Source organism: Coregonus lavaretus (genome assembly GCF_964263955.1).
Source record: "Coregonus lavaretus genome assembly, chromosome: 23".
Lineage (NCBI taxonomy): Eukaryota > Metazoa > Chordata > Actinopteri > Salmoniformes > Salmonidae > Coregonus > Coregonus lavaretus.
The window spans coordinates 5,332,232-5,353,785 of record NC_140010.1 but is presented as its reverse complement, the minus strand read 5'-3'; the positions used below and the strand labels follow the sequence as shown (position 1 = coordinate 5,353,785).

The window sequence follows — 21,554 nt, the reverse complement described above, 5'->3', positions numbered from 1 at the left end:
TACTGTACAGACAATATGATACTGTACAGACAATATGATACTGTACAATATGATAATGTATAGACAATATGATACTGTACAATATGATACTATACAGACAATATGATACTGTACAGACAATATGATACTGTACAGACAATATGATACTGTACAATATGATACTGTACATTATGATACTATACAGACAATATGATACTGTACAGACAATATGATACTGTACAATATGATACTATACAGACAATATGATACTGTACAGACAATATGATACTGTACAGACAATATGATACTTTCAACTTGTGATCAAAGTGTGGAGAAATAAAATAGAATGGTTAAATACAAAATATCTCTTAAAATATTTAAAATATACTTTATTTTGTACATTATGCAAACTGATTAACAATTCAATGATAACAAAAATGTATATTTAGTGAAATGTAGTCTCTTAACGCGATACACATGTATGGCCACTAATGTTTTCAATGAAATAAACACTCGCCCACACTCAGTATACCGTGGCACATTTCCATTTAGCTGTGGGATGATTTAAACAAATGGCACCCTATTCCCTATTTAGTGCACTACTTTTAACCAGGGCCCATTGGACACTGGTCTAAAGTAGCGCACTATATAGGGAATAGGGTGCCATTTTGGACTTGGACAATGAGATTCCTGACAATGGTTCCCAGCTCCACTGACTAAGCAACTAAGCTGTTTGTACGACAATATTGCTCTAATCTTTTTACTACGTCCATATAATTCTTGTTTACAACTCAAACTAGCACACTCCATACCATTATTGCTTCCTGAAATTACCTGGGAAATAGAGCTAATATACACCAGATAGATTTTTTTTAAAACATTGATTTAACTACCCAGTGGTCTTGTAACCTGATCCAGCCTATAAATAAATGCACATCTGGATACAGAAGGCAACGCCTGGTGCCAGATTTGTTTGTGCTCTCGTCAACTCCATTGCACATTGTCAAGCCAATGAGTGACAAGGAGTTGGCATGACAGCACAAACAGACTGTCACTAGGCAACCCCCCCCCCCCCCCCCCCAACCCACCCATAATGTAGTACCAATGCCTCACAAAATACGTTTCACTGATTTATCATTTTGCCACATCAGGGTTGAGGTCAATTAAAATTGAAGTCACTCAATTCAGGAAGTGAACATTCATAAATGGAAAAACTTGTTTAATAAATAGCTTCTCATGTTCAATTTCTTGAGAAATCATTGAAAATAGATTGGAATTTCAGTTTACTTCCTGAAATGACTGACTTGAATTTGAATTGACCCTAACCCTGACATACGGTAGGTATAGAGTCACTCTTCATTGAAGAGCTCTATGGGTTATGATTACAGTGTACGGGAAAGCGATGAGACAGACAGGCCACAATGTATCAAAATAATAATAGACTGATTGATTGGTTGATTGATTAATTGATTGATTGACGGATTGATCGATCGATTCATCTGAAAATTAAAACAGTTCTCGAGCCAAAGACATTAATGTCCAATATAATACATTTCTCACTTCTCTCCGTCCATAACAATCAAATGTAAATATTTTGGTGTAATCGACTGTAACGGAACAGCTTTTATGACTCCTATATCTACTTTGTTGTGTAAAACGTGTTTACATTCATATCTAAATAGCTTGGCAATAAACAAACAGAATCCCACAGCGTGTGAACGATGAGTCAGCTAACTGTATTCACTATGGATTTTTTTTTTTTTTTTAGGTTGTTATACGCATGACAGAATTGCATAATGTCAGCCAATGAAAAGCATCTAGGGGGAAAAGGAGAAAGGACAAGCTGCTACAAGAAGACTAGGAGTGAGTCCCAAATGGCACCCTGATCCCTATGCAGTGCACTACTCTTGACCAGGGCCCAGTAGTGCACTATATAGGGAATAGGGTGCCATTTGGAACGCCTCCTAGTAGAAACCCAATTAGAGGATGGGTTGGGGGGAGGTAAAGGGGAGATGGGGGGGGGGGGGGTTAGTTGGAAGCAGCCCCTTGGTAGGGGGACGCCTCCCTTTTGGCAGTGGAACACTCTTGGTACTCAACGACGCCGAGGGTGAGGGTGTACACAATGCTGTTGTCGGAGAAGAAGGCCGTTTCTGTGTTGGGATGAGATGAAGGCATTCTAGTGGGCAGCCAGGTCACAGTGTTGGAGGGAGCTAAACCTCAAGATGGAGAAAGATGACGGGCGTCTCAGTCTCTCTCCACTTTATCCACTGGGCTTGGGTCTCAGGCCTCTGGTACAATACACAGAAAGAAGGGATACACTTTATCATTTAGAGTGAATATGTGGAAATACATTTTGGATATGTTATGATGACTGTCACATTATATAGGCTACGTCCCAAATGGAATCCTATTCCCTATAAAGTGCACTACATTTGACCAAAGCTCCATGGGCCTGGTTTAAAATTAGTACACGATATAGGGAATTGGATGCCATTTGGGACGTAGCCTATATCATGTGACAGTCATCATAACATATCCTAAATGTATTTCACATACATAGAAATGTCTTCAAAATGAATGAAAATAATGTTAATCAGTTGTGTGTGGTGGTAGATTTGAATTGTAGGTACAATAGCCCCATCTTGTGGCAAGAGTCCATAATAACAGCCACAATTCACTGCTTGAAATACATGCACCATAAAGTATAACTCATTATAGTCACAGCCAACAATGTTTGTGTAGTCACATTTGGCAGTGAAAAGGTATCACAAATGTGTAACAAACAAAACATTAAATTATTAATTCCTGGTGAAACACTCTCATTTTCAGAATAAACATGTAACACAGCTCGACAGAAAAGAATACTTGAATAAATTGAACAAAACACAAATGCATGTAGTAGCTACCCGAGACAGATGACACCTCCTCATCTTGCAACACTGTATCTTCAGAGGCCTCTCGATCGTCCTCTAGCTTGACCTCTCGATCGTCCTCTAGCTTGACCTCTCGATCGTCCTCTAGCTTGACCTCTCGATCGTCCACTGTGTCACTCTGGGAGGGAGCAGGGAGGACAGCGCTCTCTTCCACTTGTTCAACGCCACCCCTGGCCTCCCCCCCCGCCTCCCCGTCTGCCTCCCCCCCCTCCCCAGAGTCTGTGCTCCTGATGCTGAGTCTCATGCGGGACACAGAGTCCACCACTTTCATCCGAGCCAGGTGCTCTATCGCCACTTGGTGGCTGGGCGAGGCAGCCAGCTTGTCCTGCAGGGCCTCTATGTGCTGTGAGGCGCCTCTGCCCCTCCTCTCTCCCTCCAGACTGTGAGACAGCTTCTGGTCGGGGTTGATGGGGACCGAAAGTGGCAGTCTGTCTGGTGGAAACTCCAGCATACCTGGAGTTTCTCGACCCAGATGAGTCCATTTGGCACTCCTGATGCGCTCTGGGGTATCCTGTGGCTGCTCCTTTTCTTGTAACTCCTGCCCACTGTCAGGCACCGTAGACACTGTAGACCCCAGTTCCCCAGACTCTGTATCTCTCACATGTTTTTGTACTGTTTCTCCGTTTGCACTGCTTCTTTCTGGATCTTCTCCAGCAGTGGGTTCACTCTCTGTTAATTCAATCTCCTCTGTTGCCGGCTCTCTAGCCCTCTGCTCCTCTGTGACTAGGGACTCTGCAGGCACATCAATCCCTAATATCCTGGCTGCCCTCTCCTCTATGGATTCGTTCTCTGGGATGCCCTCGGCACATTTCACTTCGTATAGATTGTTGAGATCATCTGCCACTGCCAGAGCTTGGTTTTGATTGGTCTTCTCAGCAGTAGCACTCCCACCCACATTCTTATCATCTGTGAGGGACAGCTGCTCCCTCCAACCTTGACACAGAGTCTGAGCCTCTGAATGATTCGAGCAAGAGTCAGAGGATACCTTTGTGTCTCCTTCATCCTCAGCTGGTTCTTCAGATGTTTCAGCTCCTTGTGGACTACCATTGTCACCGACGATCGTGGCGCTACTTTGATCGGACAAGTCTGGGCTTGACTCCTCGTGGAGCGGAGACATTGGGCTTGGTCTGGACATCTGGCTCTCGCTCTCTTTCTTACAAATGGGGCATTCCTCTTCAGAGTCTAGACCGGTGCCCCCTGGAGGCCCTGTATTGCCTCTACCACCACCAAGTTTAGATTTGGCCGTCAAGGTTTTGTTGACTTCTTTTGAGTCTCGGGTCTTTTGTAAAGACTGACATATGTCCTCATAATCAGGGGGACTCGTAAGTGTGGAGGCGTCCTGCATCGGCTGCCTATCTGCCCAGGGGACCTCGGCTGCCGTGTGCGTTGTTGGCGTCGTTGGGCTTAAGTCTCTGATCTCGCTGGGATCACTAGGAGAGTCAATAAATTCACTAGGGCCGGTAAAGTCACAAGGCGGTGGTGTCTCCGAAGGCGAAGAGAGGTCTAGCTTCACCGACCTGCCACTGCAGCTACTTCTCCTCTGTGACAAATTCGAAACAACCCTGTATTCTCTGAATCCTGTAGGATCGCGTGGCGGGACAGGGAGCTCCTCTCTTAGCTGCTTGCTGAATGTCACTGACTTTCTTTCAGCGGGTCTTGAGAAGGCACTCTTGACCTCCCTGTACTCCGGGTCGACGGACACAGTCCAGCTCTCGATACTGCGCCTAAGGCTGCTTGGTTTGCTGAGCCCCGCCTCCCCCGCCAGCCTTATCTTGATCCGCTCAGGGATCTGCACAGCGCCACCATTGTTGGGAACGTTATTGCTGGCAGTGCCTAGCTCTAAGATGTCTTTGTAGGCCTCGTTGAGGTCCTCGATGCACTGGTCAACACTGGGCCTCTTGCTGCTCTGCTGATGCTGCTGTTGTTGCTGCTGATCCTGGAGCTCTTTGTTGATAGGCTCTAGCTCCTCGATGGCGTCCCATGGCCGTCTGCTGACGGGCTTCAGCAGGAACTGCCCACTGCAGGCCGCTGCTGGTTTGGCCTCCGTCGTGTTTCCTGAGGGTGGTGGTGGTGGTGCTGCTGCTGGCGGCTGAACTGTGCTCTTGTTCAGCTGGCTGGCGATTGAGAAAGTGGCCGTCCTGGAAAAGGCGCTGTTGCTGGATGGTTTCAGGCTCTTCACCCCTTTTATGGGATAGCTGAATGCAGTGCTGCCCACACCGCTGGGATCTGGGGTGACGCCTGGGTCGGGGGTACCTGGGGCAGGGACTTGAGGGTCTTGTGCTTCCTTGTTTTCAGGACCTGGAGGAGGAGGAGGGGGAGGCTGACGCTTTCGGGCCTCTGGGCTAGTTTGAGTCTCCTGGTCACGGTACTGGTTCCCGGGCCAGGATCCCGAGAGTTTCAGCTCCTTGTGATGGTTTATTTTGGGGGGCTTAATAGGGAGTTTTCTCACTATTTTGCTGCTTGATCTGCTGCTTGCTATGCTACCGGTTAGTGCTTGCAGCTCGGCCTCTGCTGAAGATGTGCTTTGGAGACTTTGGTTTGTTAAGTGGCCAGTTTTGTTCTCGCTCGGACTATCCACTGGGCTTGGTGGCCGGATTGGGCTTAGCGGCTTCTCATCATTGTTGTTTTGATCACGGGACGTACCGCCTGGCGTTGGGGGGATGGGAACAGACACCAAACAGAATATTGTCTCGCTAAGTTTCTTTTTTACGCTCTTTTTCTCTGCTTTCTCTGAGGAGTCAGACTTTCTTGGTTTTTCTGATTTCTCTGAGTCAGGCTTTCTTGGTTTCTCTTTCTCTGATGAGTCAGGCTCTTTCTTTTTCACTTGAGTCACATTTTCTGACACACCTTGACCTTGGTCCACAAGCCTGGTCTGCTGAGGGGGCGGTCTAACCTGAAAAGCTGTTGGATAGTTACCAAAGCTCTGATCAGGAGCTACACTGTCTACACTTCCTTTGTTTATTAAACCCCTGTTGCACCATCTAGTACTACTACTGTCGTTGTCATTGACAGATGTCTTGCGGCTGTCGGTATTGAGAGAAAGCCCCGGTGGGGGGGGGAAGGCACTATCATGTGTAGATTGTCCTAAAACCTTAGCGCAGGGAATCTCTTTGTTGATGTTTTGGATAAGCTTGTCAGAGTCAGTGAGAGAATTTCCGCCAGGCCCTCCTGAGATGTGTCTCACTCGCAGATCATCAAAGGGTAAATAGTGAACATGCCCCAGATGTTCCTCGGTGTATCCAGGGTTCAGATTCGGGTTAGGGTTAACCTGTTTCCTGTAGGGTATACCTCGATCCCCGTAGTGTTCCAGCCACGACCCTCCTGTCTGTCTGGAAAACCACCTTCCCGCCTCTGAGCTCACAGGCATCTGCATCTGTATCTGCATCTCCCCCCTCCACTTATAGTTCACCACTTCGTTGCGGTTGATTGGGCCTCCCCTGATCGGGGGCGGGGCTCTCTTATAAGACGGGGGCGGGATGTAACCGGGGGGCTCCATGCCAAAGATTGCGGAGTGTTGTGCGAAATAGTCTTGTCTCTGCAGTTCTCCACCCCTTGGGTGATAGATAGGCCTGTTGTCTTTCTGTTGTTTGGACCACCCTTGCTCATCTACTACAGCTACAGAGAGCATCTCCTGGCTACCCCTAGTCTGCTGGTGTATCTCGTACGACGGGGGCTTGACAGGCCTGCTGAACCTGGGCTTTGGTAAAAGTGCAACATGACCGCCGCTTTGCCAACTGTTCCTGGCCCACCGGTCCCGGCCGACTGCGGCGCTGTGGTAATACCTACTATAAGGCCCGGAAAAGACGGTGCTGTTCACTCTCTGTCTATCAACCTGGCCCGGTCGAAGCTGGACACTGACCAAGCTGGACTGTGTGTCTGTGTGTTCAGTAGTTCCATCAGGCGACAGCACTCTGGGGAGAGACTGGGACTTCCCTCTGGTTCTGGGGAGGACAGAACCAGCGCTCTCTGGAGTCCTCAGGCGGTGCTGCTGGTCCTGAGCCCACCTCTCGCCCTCCCCATCCGACAGCTGCCTCCCCAGCCCCACCGCAGGCTTCCACTCCTCTGTGCCCAGGCTCTGGCACTTCCGCTCCCCAGTCACCCCAGTCAATACCCTCAGCTGTCCAGGAGCCGCGTCAGCTTCCCTCAGCCAGGAGATGGAGGTGTCGTCCCATAGCTGCTTCTGCTGCTGCTTCTCCCTCTCCCCCCTATGGTCCTCTGCTATCAGGGCCTGTGGCCTCCATGCCACCTCAGAGGCCTTCAGAAAGCTAGCGGACGCTCTCAGCTCCCGGCCGTCGGCGTAATCCAGGAGGACGCTGAAGTCCTGGCCTCTCCTCCTCCAGTAGGACACATCCCTCTCCTCCAGCTGCTCAGAATAGGTTAAGCTGGGTGCGTCGTAGAACCTGGAAAGACATCAAAGCACAATTGGTTGGTGATCGTCATATAATGAAGATATAAAATAAAAAGAAAGAAAGAAAGAAAGAAAGAAAGAAAGAAAGAAAGAAAGAAAGAAAGAAAGAAAGAAAGAAAGAAAGAAAGAAAGAAAGAGTCTTACATCAAAACATATTATAAACAGTGAACATGTTAGTTGTAATACAAAAAACCTGGATATAGGATTATTTGGTTTTTGCATGTTAATAAATTGCAAACATTTGTCTAGGTTACTGTGGTAACACCAAAAATAACAAAACTCGAAGCATTTCCGTTCATAGATTTATAAGCTTGTAATACCAACAGAATTCAGTTTACTGACCTTTCCATGACCTGCCAGTCTATGGTTGAATCCCAATTGGCACCCTACTCCCTATATAGTGCACTATGCCCTGGTCAAATGTAGTACACTATTTAGGTAATAGGGAACCATTTGGAACACATTCTAACACTTCATCGCAGAAGCAGAATCTGACTCCCACAAAACAAGATCAAAGAGGGAAAAAAATCATGAATGAGCTTCATCTGGAACTCTATCTCATGGAACCATACCAGCGCTCCGTACTCCGTTTAACTGTGATGACACAATGCTGACCAGCCTGCCATGATTTGATGCGATCTGGGAGATATTGATAACTGTGACATTTTAAACGCTGGTGTGTCTGGCTAGCCTCCAAGCTGATGTTTTGGCATTGGGAGTGAAGAAGAGGGCTGCGTCTCAAATGGCACCCTATTCCTTGTATAGTGCACTACTTTTGAGCAGTATTTTCCATACTACATAGGGAACAAGGTGCCATTTGGGACGAAGCCTAGGAATCAATCTCTCCATCTCCAATCCAAGAGGGCAGAGTCAGGCAGCACACATATCTGACAGAAGTGCTTGAGTCAGCGGCTCCCAACTCCCTTGAAGATACCGTGAAATTGTGCGGCTGCTGCAATATGATCTGCATTTTAAAACACACGCTGACCTTAATTCAGAAAGCTGGGATTCGTCCCAAATGGCTCCCTATTGCCTATATAGTGTCCTACTTTTCACCAGGGTTCATAGGGCTCTCTGGTCAAAAGTAGTGCACTATGCAGGGAATAGGGTGCCATTTGAAGTGCTTTGAAAGGCTGTTCATGACACACATCAACACCATCATCCCAGACACCCTGGACCCACTCCAAATCACATACCGCCCCAACAGATCCACAGATGACGCAATCTCAATTGCATTTCACACTGCCCTCGCCCACCTGGACAGGAGGGAGATAACTATGTGAGAATGCTGTTCATAGACTACAGCTCAGCGTTCAACACCATAGTCCCCTCCAAACTCATCACCAAGGTAGGGACCCTTTGACTGAACCCCTCCCTCTGCAACTGGATCCTGGACTTCCTGACGTGCCTGCCCCAGGTGATGAGGGAAGGCAACAACACCTCCGCCATGCTGACCCTCAACACGGGGACCCTCAGGGGTGTGTGCTTAGTCCCCTCCTGTACTCCCTGTTCACCCACGACTGCGTTGCCGCGTACGACTCCAACACCATCATCAAGTTTGGTGACAACACGGCAGTGGCAGGCCTGATCACCGACGGCGATGAGTCAGCTTACAGGGAGGAAGTCAGAGACTTAGAAGTGTGGTGCCAGGACAACAACCTCTCCATCAACGTCAGTAAGACCAAGGAGCTGATCGTGGACTACAGGAGAAAGAGGGGAGAACACGCCCCCATCCACATTGACAGGGCTGTTGTGGAGCGGGTCGAGAGCTTCAAGTTCCTTGGCGTCCACATCATGAAGGACTTAACATGGTCCACATAAACCCGCACAGTAGTGAAGAGGGCACTGCAGTGCCTCTTCCCCCTCAGGAGGCTGAAAAGATTTGGCATGGGCCCTCAGATCCTCAAAAAGTTATACAGCTGCACCATTGAGAGCATTTTGACTGGCTGCATCACCGCTTGGTATGGCAACTGCACCGCCCTTGACCGCAAAGCGCTACAGAGGGTGGTGCGGACAGCCCAATACATCACTGGAGCCGAGCTCCCTGACATCCAGGACCTCTATACCGGGCGGTGTCAGAGGAAGGCCCAAAAATTACCAAAGACTACAGCCACCCAAGCCATAGACTGTTCACTCTGTTACCGTCCGGCAAACGATACCGGAGCATCGGCTCTCGGACCAACAGGCTCCTTCTATCCCCAAGCCATAAGCCATAGCCAGACTGCTAAATAGTCAATTAATGCTACCTGAACTATCTGCACTGACTCTATCTTCCACTGACCCTACGCACACTCACTAGACTTTATATACACACCATATACACACTGACTCATTCACACACACTACACTGTCATTCCCACACAAAACCGTCACACAATCACATACACTACATACATGACGCACACACACACACATAACACACACACATGCATGACGACACAACACAAACACACATACATACACACACATGCGCACACTCACACACACACTTTTACACTCATCATATGCTGCTGCTACTCTGTTAATTATTTTACTCTTATTATTATCTATCCTGATGCCTAGTCACTTTACCCTGCCTTCATGTACATATCTACCTCAAATACCTTATTATTATCTATCCTGATGCCTAGTCACTTTACCCTGCCTTCATGTACATATCTACCTCAAATACCTTATTATTATCTATCCTGATGCCTAGTCACTTTACCCTGCCTTCATGTACATATCTACCTCAAATACCTTATTATTATCTATCCTGATGCCTAGTCACTTTACCCTGCCTTCATGTACATATATACCTCAAATACCTTATTATTATCTATCCTGATGCCTAGTCACTTTACCCTGCCTTCATGTACATATATACCTCAAATACCTTATTATTATCTATCCTGATGCCTAGTCACTTTACCCTGCCTTCATGTACATATATACCTCAAATACCTTCTTATTATCTATCCTGATGCCTAGTCACTTTACCCTGCCTTCACCTACATATCTACCTCAAATACCTTATTATTATCTATCCTGATGCCTAGTCACTTTACCCTGCCTTCATGTACATATATACCTCAAATACCTTATTATTATCTATCCTGATGCCTAGTCACTTTACCCTGCCTTCATGTACATACGGTATCTACCTCAAATACCTTATTATTATCTATCCTGATGCCTAGTCACTTTACCCTGCCTTCATGTACATATATACCTCAAATACCTTATTATTATCTATCCTGATGCCTAGTCACTTTACCCTGCCTTCATGTACATATATACCTCAAATACCTTATTATTATCTATCCTGATGCCTAGTCACTTTACCCTGCCTTCATGTACATATATACCTCAAATACCTTCTTATTATCTATCCTGATGCCTAGTCACTTTACCCTGCCTTCACCTACATATCTACCTCAAATACCTTATTATTATCTATCCTGATGCCTAGTCACTTTACCCTGCCTTCATGTACATATATACCTCAAATACCTTATTATTATCTATCCTGATGCCTAGTCACTTTACCCTGCCTTCATGTACATACGGTATCTACCTCAAATACCTTATTATTATCTATCCTGATGCCTAGTCACTTTACCCTGCCTTCATGTACATATATACCTCAAATACCTTATTATTATCTATCCTGATGCCTAGTCACTTTACCCTGCCTTCGTGTACATACGGTATCTACCTCAAATACCTTATTATTATCTATCCTGATGCCTAGTCACTTTACCCTGCCTTCATGTACTTATATACCTAAAATACCTTATTATTATCTATCCTGATGCCTAGTCACTTTACCCTGCCTTCATGTACATACGGTATCTACCTCAAATACCTTGTACCTCTGCACATTGGTCTGGTACTGGTACTCCCTGTATATAGCTCCATTCTTGTGTATTTTATTTTATTCCTCGTGTTATTTACTATTTTATATTTTATTATTATTTTTAAACTCTGCATGGTTGGGAAAGGTTTGTAAGCAAACATTTCACTGTTAAGTCTACACCTGTTGTATTATAAATTGGATTTGATTTGATTCATTTGGGACGCAGCCCTGGTAATATGCACTGCCTGCCTGCCGCTGAGCAAAAATACTTAACTTTCCTTGTTTATAAGTGCCAGTTATGTGATCACGTGATGTCCACACACACACACACACACAAGGTATTGCTGGACCCCAGACATCTTCTTTACCAGGAGTTTGAGGTACTCCCCTCAGGGCGATGTACCGGGAAGGCACCAGGGCAGAAAATAAATACAGCCAAACAATCCTTTGTCCCAGCGGCAGTAAGGCTCCTGAATGTTTAAAACCACAAGCACCACCAGTGGGCTGGCCTACAGTTGACATTGTAGATGACAGAGTGTGCTGACGTGTATGGAGTATATAGTGTACAGATGATCACTGATGGCTTATGAACTTATTTTTATACTTGTATTTATTGTCTGTATGTGTGTTGTGTGTTTTTATGTACAGTGGGGAAAACAAGTATTTAGTCAGCCACCAATTGTGCAAGTTCTCCCACTTAAAAAGATGAGAGAGGCCTGTAATTTTCATCATAGGTACACGTCAACTATGACATTATCCAGAATATCACATTATAGGATTTTTTATGAATTTATTTGCAAATAAATGGTGGAAAATAAGTATTTGGTCACCTACAAACAAGCAAGATTTCTGGCTCTCACAGACCTGTAACTTCTTCTTTAAGAGGCTCCTCTGTCCTCCACTCGTTACCTGTATTAATGGCACCTGTTTGAACTTGTTATCAGTATAAAAGACACCTGTCCACAACCTCAAACAGTCACTCTCCAAACTCCACTATGGCCAAGACCAAAGAGCTGTCAAAGGACACCAGAAACAAAATTGTAGACCTGCACCAGGCTGGGAAGACTGAATCTGCAATAGGTAAGCAGCTTGGTTTGAAGAAATCAACTGTGGGAGCAATTATTAGGAAATGGAAGACATACAAGACCACTGATAATCTCCCTCGATCTGGGGCTCCACGCAAGATCTCACCCCGTGGGGTCAAAATGATCACAAGAATGGTGAGCAAAAATCCCAGAACCACACGGGGGGACCTAGTGAATGACCTGCAGAGAGCTGGGACCAAAGTGACAAAGCCTACCATCAGTAACACACTACGCCGCCAGGGACACAAATCCTGCAGTGCCAGACGTGTCCCCCTGCTTAAGCCAGTACATGTCCAGGCCCGTCTGAAGTTTGCTAGAGTGCATTTGGATGATCCAGAAGAGGATTGGGAGAATGTCAGATGAAACCAAAATATAACTTTTTGGTAAAAACTCAACTCGTCGTGTTTGGAGGACAAAGAATGCTGAGTTGCATCCAAAGAACACCATACCTACTGTGAAGCATGGGGGTGGAAACATCATGCTTTGGGGCTGTTTTTCTGCAAAGGGACCTGGACGACTAATCTGTGTAAGGTAAAGAATGAATGGGGCCATGTATCGTGAGATTTTGAGTGAAAACCTCCTTCCATCAGCAAGGGCATTGAAGATGAAACGTGGCTGGGTCTTTCAGCATGACAATGATCCCAAACACACCGCCCGGGCAACGAAGGAGTGGCTTCGTAAAAAGCATTTCAAGGTCCTGGAGTGGCCTAGCCAGTCTCCAGATCTCAACCCCATAGAAAATCTTTGGAGGGAGTTGAAAGTCTGTGTTGCCCAGCGACAGCCCCAAAACATCACTGCTCTAGAGGAGATCTGCATGGAGGAATGGGCCAAAATACCCGCAACAGTGTGTGAAAACCTTGTGAAGACTTACAGAAAACGTTTGACCTGTGTCATTGCCAACAAAGGGTATATAACAAAGTATTGAGAAACTTTTGTTATTGACCAAATACTTATTTTCCACCATCATTTGCAAATAAATTCATAAAAAATCCTACAATGTGATTTTCTGGATTTTTTTCCTCATTTTGTCTGTCATAGTTGACGTGTACCTATGATGAAAATTACAGGCCTCTCTCATCTTTTTAAGTGGGAGAACTTGCACAATTGGTGGCTGACTAAATACTTTTTTTCTCCACTGTATGCACAGAGCCGCAATCAACATGTATTTATTATCTGTATGTGTCCTTGTCTATGTTCAATCAACATGTATTTATTGTCTGTATGTGTCCTTGTCTATGTCCCCACGGGGACAATAAAGACATTATCTTATTATCTTGCAGGGACAGACGACTCCATATTCTTTTTTCTTAGCCATTTCATCCAATGTTACGGGGATCCCAAAAATAGGATTGAATTTAATTGTGTAATAATGATTCTGATTTTTTTTAAATCATCAAATCAAAAAAAGAGTGTCCCTTCAGGCTGAGTGATGTACCTGATTATCTTAACATGGTCAGTCACATTCATACATGCTCTCAGTCCTCTGCACAGCGGGAAGAGGGGCTGGGCCTGTTGTTATGGAGTAAAGCGTTGCTTCCCAAATTGCACCCTGGGTATTTAGGATAGGCCTTAACAGTAGACAGAGTGACGCGATAATAATGACAAAGGAACTTTTTTCTGGAAGTAACTCAGACAATCATATGTAAAAAAAAAAAAAAAAAAACAGTTATCTGGCAATGAGTTATTTGAGTGAATGATCTGAACTGGCAATATACAGTATCAGTCATATACAGTATCCGTAGTAATGAAGTGAATATCAGGGAATGTAGTGGGAAGGACTTCGATATAATCTCTTCTGAGCATTATGGAGATGTATCTCTATGAGTCTATGCAGTATCTATATCTATAGTCTGTCTGAACAACCACAGCTACTGGAGACCGGGAAGAGTCCTTTGATGACAACTACATCCATTGGAGAATAGTATCATCCATCATGGATGCATCCCAAATAGCACCCTATTCCCTATATAGTGATTTATTGGCCCTGATCAAAAGTAGTGCACTAAATAGGGAATAGGGTGCCATTTTGGGACGTTTCCACTTTATACACTATCATCCAGCGAGTAATATGTAACATCATTACACAGACATTAGTTTTGTGTGTATGGGTATGTGAACTAGTACACACTTGTCCAGCGGCATCCTCGCTCTGCGGAGTGTGTGAGCGGTGCACGGCACCTGAGCTGTTTACAGTGTAGTGGGTTGGTTACGCTCTCTAGGCATCACGTACAGCAAGCTACCCAGCCCAGCGTCCTGTGCTGCTGGTTTACATGGTGTGGCCGCGTCCCAAATGACACATTATTCCCTATATAGTCCATTACTTTTGACCAGGGCCCATAGGGAATGTAGGGAATAGGGGATTATATTTAGTGCACTACAGGGCCCATTGGGCTCTGGTTAAAAGTAGTGGACTAAATATAGAATAGGGTACCATTTGTGACGCAGGCTGTGTACCTGTCTGTGTGTTGGTAGAGATGCTGCCGCTGCTGGTGGTGGAGGGGTGGACTGACTCCATGGAAAGACAAGTGCTCTCTTTAAGCATGGATTCACATCGCAATGTAAACAAGCCAACAGCGCAGAAGGACGGCACCTTTACATTATTCCTCATCATATCACAGCACAAAGCACCCTATTCCCTATATAGTGCACTACTTTTGACCAAGGCCCATAGGGAATGTAGGGAATAGGGTGCCATATCAGATGATATCACAGTGGTGCAGAAAGCCTCAGTGTTCGTTCTACAGCTCTGGAAGGAAGGGGGGGTTCAAAAGAGAGAGACAGAGGGAGAAAAGGAGGGAACAACTCACCCGCTATCCGTGGCGAGAGAATCTCCCAGGGGCTGTGCTAGGCTGTCACCTAGGTTACCGCTGCCAGCTTCTTTTCTCCTTTGGTTCCTTTCCCCGCCGCTCTCATTGTCGCCGCTGCCGGGGTAGGCCTTCGCCAGTAATGCCTGCCTGCTGCTGCTCCTGAAGACGCAGGCCCCCCTGTCTCCCGCCTGTTCATACCCGTTCAGTGATCCAACACGACCAGGCCTCTGGTTCTCTGCTGCTGGGATTTCACGGTGGCAATCGGTCGTGGCGGCGACGTGGCGCTTTTTCTCGCAAGGTGCGGTGGCGGATGAAGTGGAAGAGGGGCAGGGGACGCTTGTCTTGGCCAGTTTGTATCCGTGAGAAATGAGGAGATCGTCCACGCTGTACATGGTGCTGTGTGTCTCTCTGTCTGGCTTGGCAGCAGGAGGGCGAAGGTGTTTCTGGTGTTTCTTATGCACAGTGCTGCTGGTGGGAGCTGGAGCAGTGCTGCTCAGTAGAGGCCATCACTATGGGGAGAAGAAAAGGAAGGTGATATGTACATCCTAAACTTGAGAATACCGGTGCTGGGCTAAAATATTATACTGATATTAAGGAATTCCATGTGCGGGCCTCTCATTCCATCAGCAGAAGTCATCACTATGGGGAGAAGAGAAACGGGGAAAAAGGTAACATTTAGCTTTTAGCATCTCATCTTCAGAAGTATAGATGCTTGTACGGGACACTAATGTATGTACACTATACTGTTTGAAAGGCAGAACAAACAGGGAGAGTGAGACAGGAAACATTTCACATTATGTCAAAGCTGTCCCAAATTGCACCATATTCCCTATAAAGTGCTCTGCTTTTGACCATCTATGTCCCAAATTGCACCATATTCCCTACACTATATAGTGCACTGCTTTTGACCAGGGCCCAGGTCAAAAGTAGTGCCCTGTAGAGGGAACACGTGCCATGTAAGTAATCTTGCCTTCACAGTACTGTGTGTTAAAATGATCAACAGTATGTTGGCTGCTGGAGTAATGGGAAACAGCACAGCTGTGATGAAGCTCCCCTGGTTGGCAGCCACAATAACACATGCATTTACATGTAGATTTCAGATTAGTCACACAGTACACAGAATGTCCTGTGGGGCGACTTCACAGGATAAGAGAGGTCACTGGCTATGTCCCAAATTGCACCCTAAGTGCACTATTTTTGACCAAAGCCCTACGGGACCTGGTCAAATATGCTGCACTAATTAGGGAATAGGGTACCATTTGGTTAGTAGACTATTTGTATTTGTAGATGTTCCTGTTACGGCCCAGTTACACCAGGCACTACCTCTATAGCGATCAAACTACCGGAGGTCAGTCATTTTCTAAAACACAGAAGTTATTTACTAGAAGTCTCTTCTAAAAAATATAATTAAGTACATTACGTGAAAATGTATTTCCTATAATCCTATAAATGTATTTCCTGAAGCTAGGATAGCAGAGTTGCTGCCCATCTTCCAAAAACGTCTGAAACCCTACCTCTTCAAAGAGTATCTTAAATGAACCCCCCTCTGCAAGCACAGAAATAACTCGTACTGCCTTCCACTGCAGGATTCCTGGGCTATACTGTGTGTGTGTGTGTGTGTGTGTGTGTGTGTGTGTGTGTGTGTGTGTGTGTGTGTGTGTGTGTGTGTGTGTGTGTGTGTGTGTGTGTGTGTGTGTGTGTGTGTGTGTGTGTGTGTGTGTGTGTGTGTGTGTGTGTGCATGAGTGTGTGTGTACTGTTTGTCCTTGTGTTGTGTACAGTGTTTCTCTCTGACCCCAAGGGGTTGGAAAGTATTCAGACCCCTTGACTCTTTCCACATTTTGTTATGTTACAGCCTTATTCTAAAATGGATTAAGTCGTTTTTCCCCCTCATCAATTTACACACATTACCCTCAAAAACAGGTTTTTAGAAATGTTTTTAGAAATGTATAAAAAATTCAAAACGGAAATATCACATTTACCTAAGTATTCAGACCCTTTACTCAGTACATTGTTGAAGCACCTTTTGCAGCGATTATAGCCTCAAGTCTTCTTGGGTATGACGCTACAAGCTTGGCACACCTGTATTTGGGGAGTTTCTCCCATTCTCCTCTGCAGATCCTCTCAGGTTGGATGGGGAGCGTCGCTGCACAGCTATTTTCAGGTCACTCCAGAGATATTCGATCGGGTTCAAGTCCGGGCTCTGGCTGGGCCACTCAAGGACATTCAGAGACTTGTCCCGAAGCCACTCCTGCGTTGTCTTGGCTTTGTGCTTAGGGTCGTTGTCCTGTTGGAAGGTGAACCTTCACCCCAGTTTTCATCAAGGATCTCCTGTACTTTGCTCCATTCATATTTCCCTCGATCCTGACTAGTCTCCCAGTCCCTGCGGCTGACAAGCATCCCCACAGCATGATGCTGCCACCACCATGCTTCACCATAGGGATGGTGCCAGGTTTCCTCCAGACGTGACGCTTGGCATTCAGGCCAAAGAGTTCAATCTTGGTTTCATCAGACCAGAGAATCTTGTTTCTCATGTTCTGAGAGTCTTTAGGTGTCTTTTATATTTATATTTATTTATATATTTATTTATATTTATATTTTAGTCATTTAGCAGACGCTCTTATCCAGAGCGACTTACAGGAGCAATTAGGGTTAAGTGCCTAGCTCAAGGGCACATCGACATTTTTCACCTAGGGGCACATCAACATTTTTCACCTAGTTGGCTCGGGGATTCGAACCAGCGACCTTTCAGTTACCGGCCCAACGCTCTTAACCACCCCCCCCCCGTTCTTCACTGTCTCCACACATATGCATCCCCATGTACCACTCCAACTTTACTTGTTTCTATCTGTCTACCACCCACGCATTGTCTATCCATTCTACACCCTCTTCTCCCGTATCCCTCAATCCCTGCCTGCTGTCCCAGCTACACCTCTGTAGAAGTGGGCAACAAAGATCGGGTCCCTCTCTTCTAGAATGTGCAGGAAACTGTTCCTCTCCTCCTCACTCCATGACTCAAACCATTTGGGTCCAGAGGCGCAGTTGGCACTCAGAGATATTTGGTGGGCTGTCCTTAACCTGTAGCGTGTTGAGCGACTCGAGGAGGGTACACACTTTCCCTGGCACAGCTTTCCCCAACAGGTCCTGCAGAAACCGTTCCCTCTGGGCAGTGGCCCAGCTCAGGAACCAGCTCAATACACAACGCTGCTCCTGAAGAGTTACGTAGGAGAGTGGCAGGGGCTCTCTGCCTGCCGCTGAGTTCAGAGAGGTACAAGATAGGTTCTCCAAGCTGGGAGGCACTAAACCCTGTGGTACTGACGGAAAGTCTGCCTGGCTGGGTGAAGACGAACTGGACTGTGCGCAGAGCCAACCCTGTCCAGCAGTGTTAGCTGTATTCAGTGTGTTGCTACTGACGTTGGGATAGTGTGTGTTGCTGGACAGGGTGCCAGCAGCTGGGGGCATCATGCCAGGGGGCTGCTGGTTTGAGCCTTGGTTGACATGGAAGAACCAGGACATCATGCACCGTCTTTTGGCAAACTCCAAGTGGGCTGTCATGTTCCTTTTACTGAGGAGTGGCTTCCGTCTGGCCACTCTACCATAAAGGCCGGATTGGTGGAGTGCTGCAGAGATGGTTGTCCTTCTGGAAGGTTCTCCCATCTCCACAGAGGAACTCTGGAGCTATGTTAGAGTGACCATCGGGTTCTTGGTCACCTCCCTGACCAAGGCCCTTCTCCCCCGATTGCTCAGTTTGGCCGGGCAGCCAGCTCTAGGTAGAGTCTTGGTGGTATCAAACTTCTTCCATTTAAGAATGATGTAGGCCACTGTGTTCTTGGGGATTTTCTGGTACCCTTCCCCAGATCTGTGCCTCAACACAATCTTGTCTCGGAGCTCTACGGACAATTCCTTCGACCTCATGGCTTGGTTTTTGTTCTGACATGCACTGTCAACTGTGGGACCTTATATAGACATCTGTGTGCCTTTCCAAATCATGTCCAATCACTTGTATTTACCACAGGTGGACTCCAAGTTGTAGAAACATCTCAAGGATGATCAATGGAAACAGCATGCACCTGAGCTCAATTTCCAGTCTCATAGCAAAGTGTCTGAATACTTACGTAAATAAGGTATTTATGTTTTTTATTTTTAACACATTTTGCGAAAATTCATAAAAACCTATTTTCACTTTGTCATTATGGGGTATTGTGTGTAGATTGATGAGGATGTTCCATTTTAGAATAAGGCTGTAAAGCAACAAAATGTGGAAAAAGGGAAGGGGTCTGAATACTTTCCGAATGCACTGTATTAATTATCACAGACTCAGCCTGCCTGGAGATGACAGTGGAAGGGCTTATAAAGCAAAAATGCTGTGATCAAAGGCTTTGCACACATTAGCATGCTGATTATCAGGTTTGGACATGAATAGTGGCTTGCCATTCAGTTTTCATGAAAAAGTCGGCATTCAATGGACAAATGTCAAGTCATAAGCAATATGAGTGCTTGGCCAGACCAACACTAAGTTAGAATCCACTTTGAATCCAGCCCACTGGGCTCTGTTGGGAGGTAGTGCATTAAATAGGGAATAGGACCATATCCTATGTAAACTCCTTGCCGCTGACTCTCCAGGCTGATAGACTAGGTGTTTTAGGTATCCAGAAGATGAGAAAAACCAAGTTGCTCTGTGCGCTGTGATTACTACTAACAACATGGATGCTAAATGTTGTTACTGGTGTAATGACATTGTTGCTACACAGGTATAGCTGCAACTTAAAGGGGTAGTTCCTCCAAATTACAAAATTACATGTTGGTTTAAGTTAGCATTTGGAGACAGTCACCGGGTAAACAAAACCAAAGCATTGATTGCTGTCTTACCTTGTCCGTAGACTGCTTACAGGTTAAGGAAACCATGTTACTGTGTAATTTGGGTGATCTATCCCTTTAAACGGATCAGTGGCCTTGTGGTTACAGTGTTCGCCCTGAGATTGGAAAGTTGGGAGTTCGCATCCCCGGCCGAGTCATATCAAAGACCATGGACCATGACGCTTCTCTGCTTGGCACTCAGCATTAAGGAGATAGATTGGAGGTATGGCCCTGAGATAGACTAGCATCCTGTCCAGGGGGTGTACTTGTACATCAAGCTGTTGACTATGGATGCCAGGCCTGACCATCTATAACATCAAAATGACAGTGTTCGTTTACATGTACTTTGTTTACAAACACTGGAGTAAAACAAGCTTATATTTTGGGTTCTGATGGGGTAGGACAGTTGGACTAAGTTCATGAGGCTTTTATAAGCTATATTCTACAAGAATCAATGGGTACATATAATTTATTTATAAGTCAACAAATGGATGTAGCAACTGCAGATTGCCCCTTTAAGTGTTACCAAAAATTGGATAACTGAGCTGAACTATCCCTTTAACAGAAGCACACCCCCCTTTCAATGACAACAATAAGAAATTATAGAGAGTGAGAGGCCCTGTTCGGGAGCATCAAAACCGTGATGTATCGTGGGTAAATTGTGACTGACAGACTGCCTCTACAAATAACAATGAGTAGTTATTTATGATGCTCATTAATAAGTCTCCTCATTAACTAGGCCTACATGGGAACAGGTTACTGCACCTCTCATACTGTGTTCCTCAACCCATTCCCCCTCTAAGGGGAGCACGTTTACCTTCCAACCTTGTACTAACACACCTGATTCAACTAATAAGGTTTGGTGATTACTTGTATCAGATATGTTAGTGCAGGGTTGAAACAAAAATGTACACTCCCTGGCTGAGGGTCCACAGAAATGGATTGAGAAACACTGTTCTAATACAAGATCAACACTGCAGTGCAAACCCATTAAAAGGGCAATCTGGGATTCAAACAAAAACAAAGTGGAAACCCTGCCGCTTTTTTGGTTAACAGATGAGGGATGAGGCTGAAGAAATGTAATCACTCTCAAATTCATAAAGAATCGATGGCTATATATGATTAATTTAAAAGTTCAAAAAAGTATATAAATCCCGGATTTCTCCTTTAATCTGCTTGTTCAAAACAGCTGTCCCTTTGCCATAAAACTAGCTGACACATACCTAGTTCATTTTCTTACACAAATGCACACGATTTCAAATTCAATGTAGTTGGGTAGTCAGTAACAGATGTCCAAGGAAACCTAAGCACTTTTGGTAGGATATCAACACAAAGGGTGCGTCCCAAATGGCTCCCTTTTCCCTTCAAAGTACACTACTTTTGACCAGAGGCTAATGGGCCTTGGTTAAAAGTAGTGAACTATACACGGAATAGGGTGCTATTTGGAACGCAGCTAAAGTCTAGTTGCTTGTTATGAACAAGTCAAGTAAATGGCATAGTTTGTGGGGCGAAAGGGTAGCCAGGGTTCAGTAATTATACTATTGCCATGTGTGTTTAATGTTTAATAATATAGTCATAGTATGGAGAAACATTTAACCTTGAAATGGTGTGGTAAGCCTATTGGGCGGGGCAGATTCATATCTGCATTT

The 21,554-nt window shown here is 45.5% G+C and overlaps 2 protein-coding genes across 2 annotated transcripts; both read right to left on the bottom strand.

Annotated features, from left to right (window-relative positions):
• Positions 1-2,259: 2,259 nt before the first annotated feature.
• Positions 2,260-15,442, bottom strand: LOC311098842 (junctional cadherin 5-associated protein-like; the record flags this gene model as incomplete). Its single annotated transcript, XM_084139410.1, has 3 exons — positions 2,260-2,267; positions 2,886-7,312; positions 15,051-15,442. 3 exons carry the CDS (start codon positions 15,440-15,442, stop codon positions 2,260-2,262), a joined length of 4,827 nt encoding a protein of 1,608 aa, XP_083995536.1.
• A 2,621-nt stretch (positions 15,443-18,063) lies between these two features.
• On the bottom strand, positions 18,064-18,567 carry LOC311098655 (uncharacterized protein C14orf119 homolog; the record flags this gene model as incomplete). Its single annotated transcript, XM_084139192.1, has 1 exon — positions 18,064-18,567. One exon carries the CDS (start codon positions 18,565-18,567, stop codon positions 18,064-18,066), a length of 504 nt encoding a protein of 167 aa, XP_083995318.1.
• Between the last annotated feature and the right edge of the window lie 2,987 nt (positions 18,568-21,554).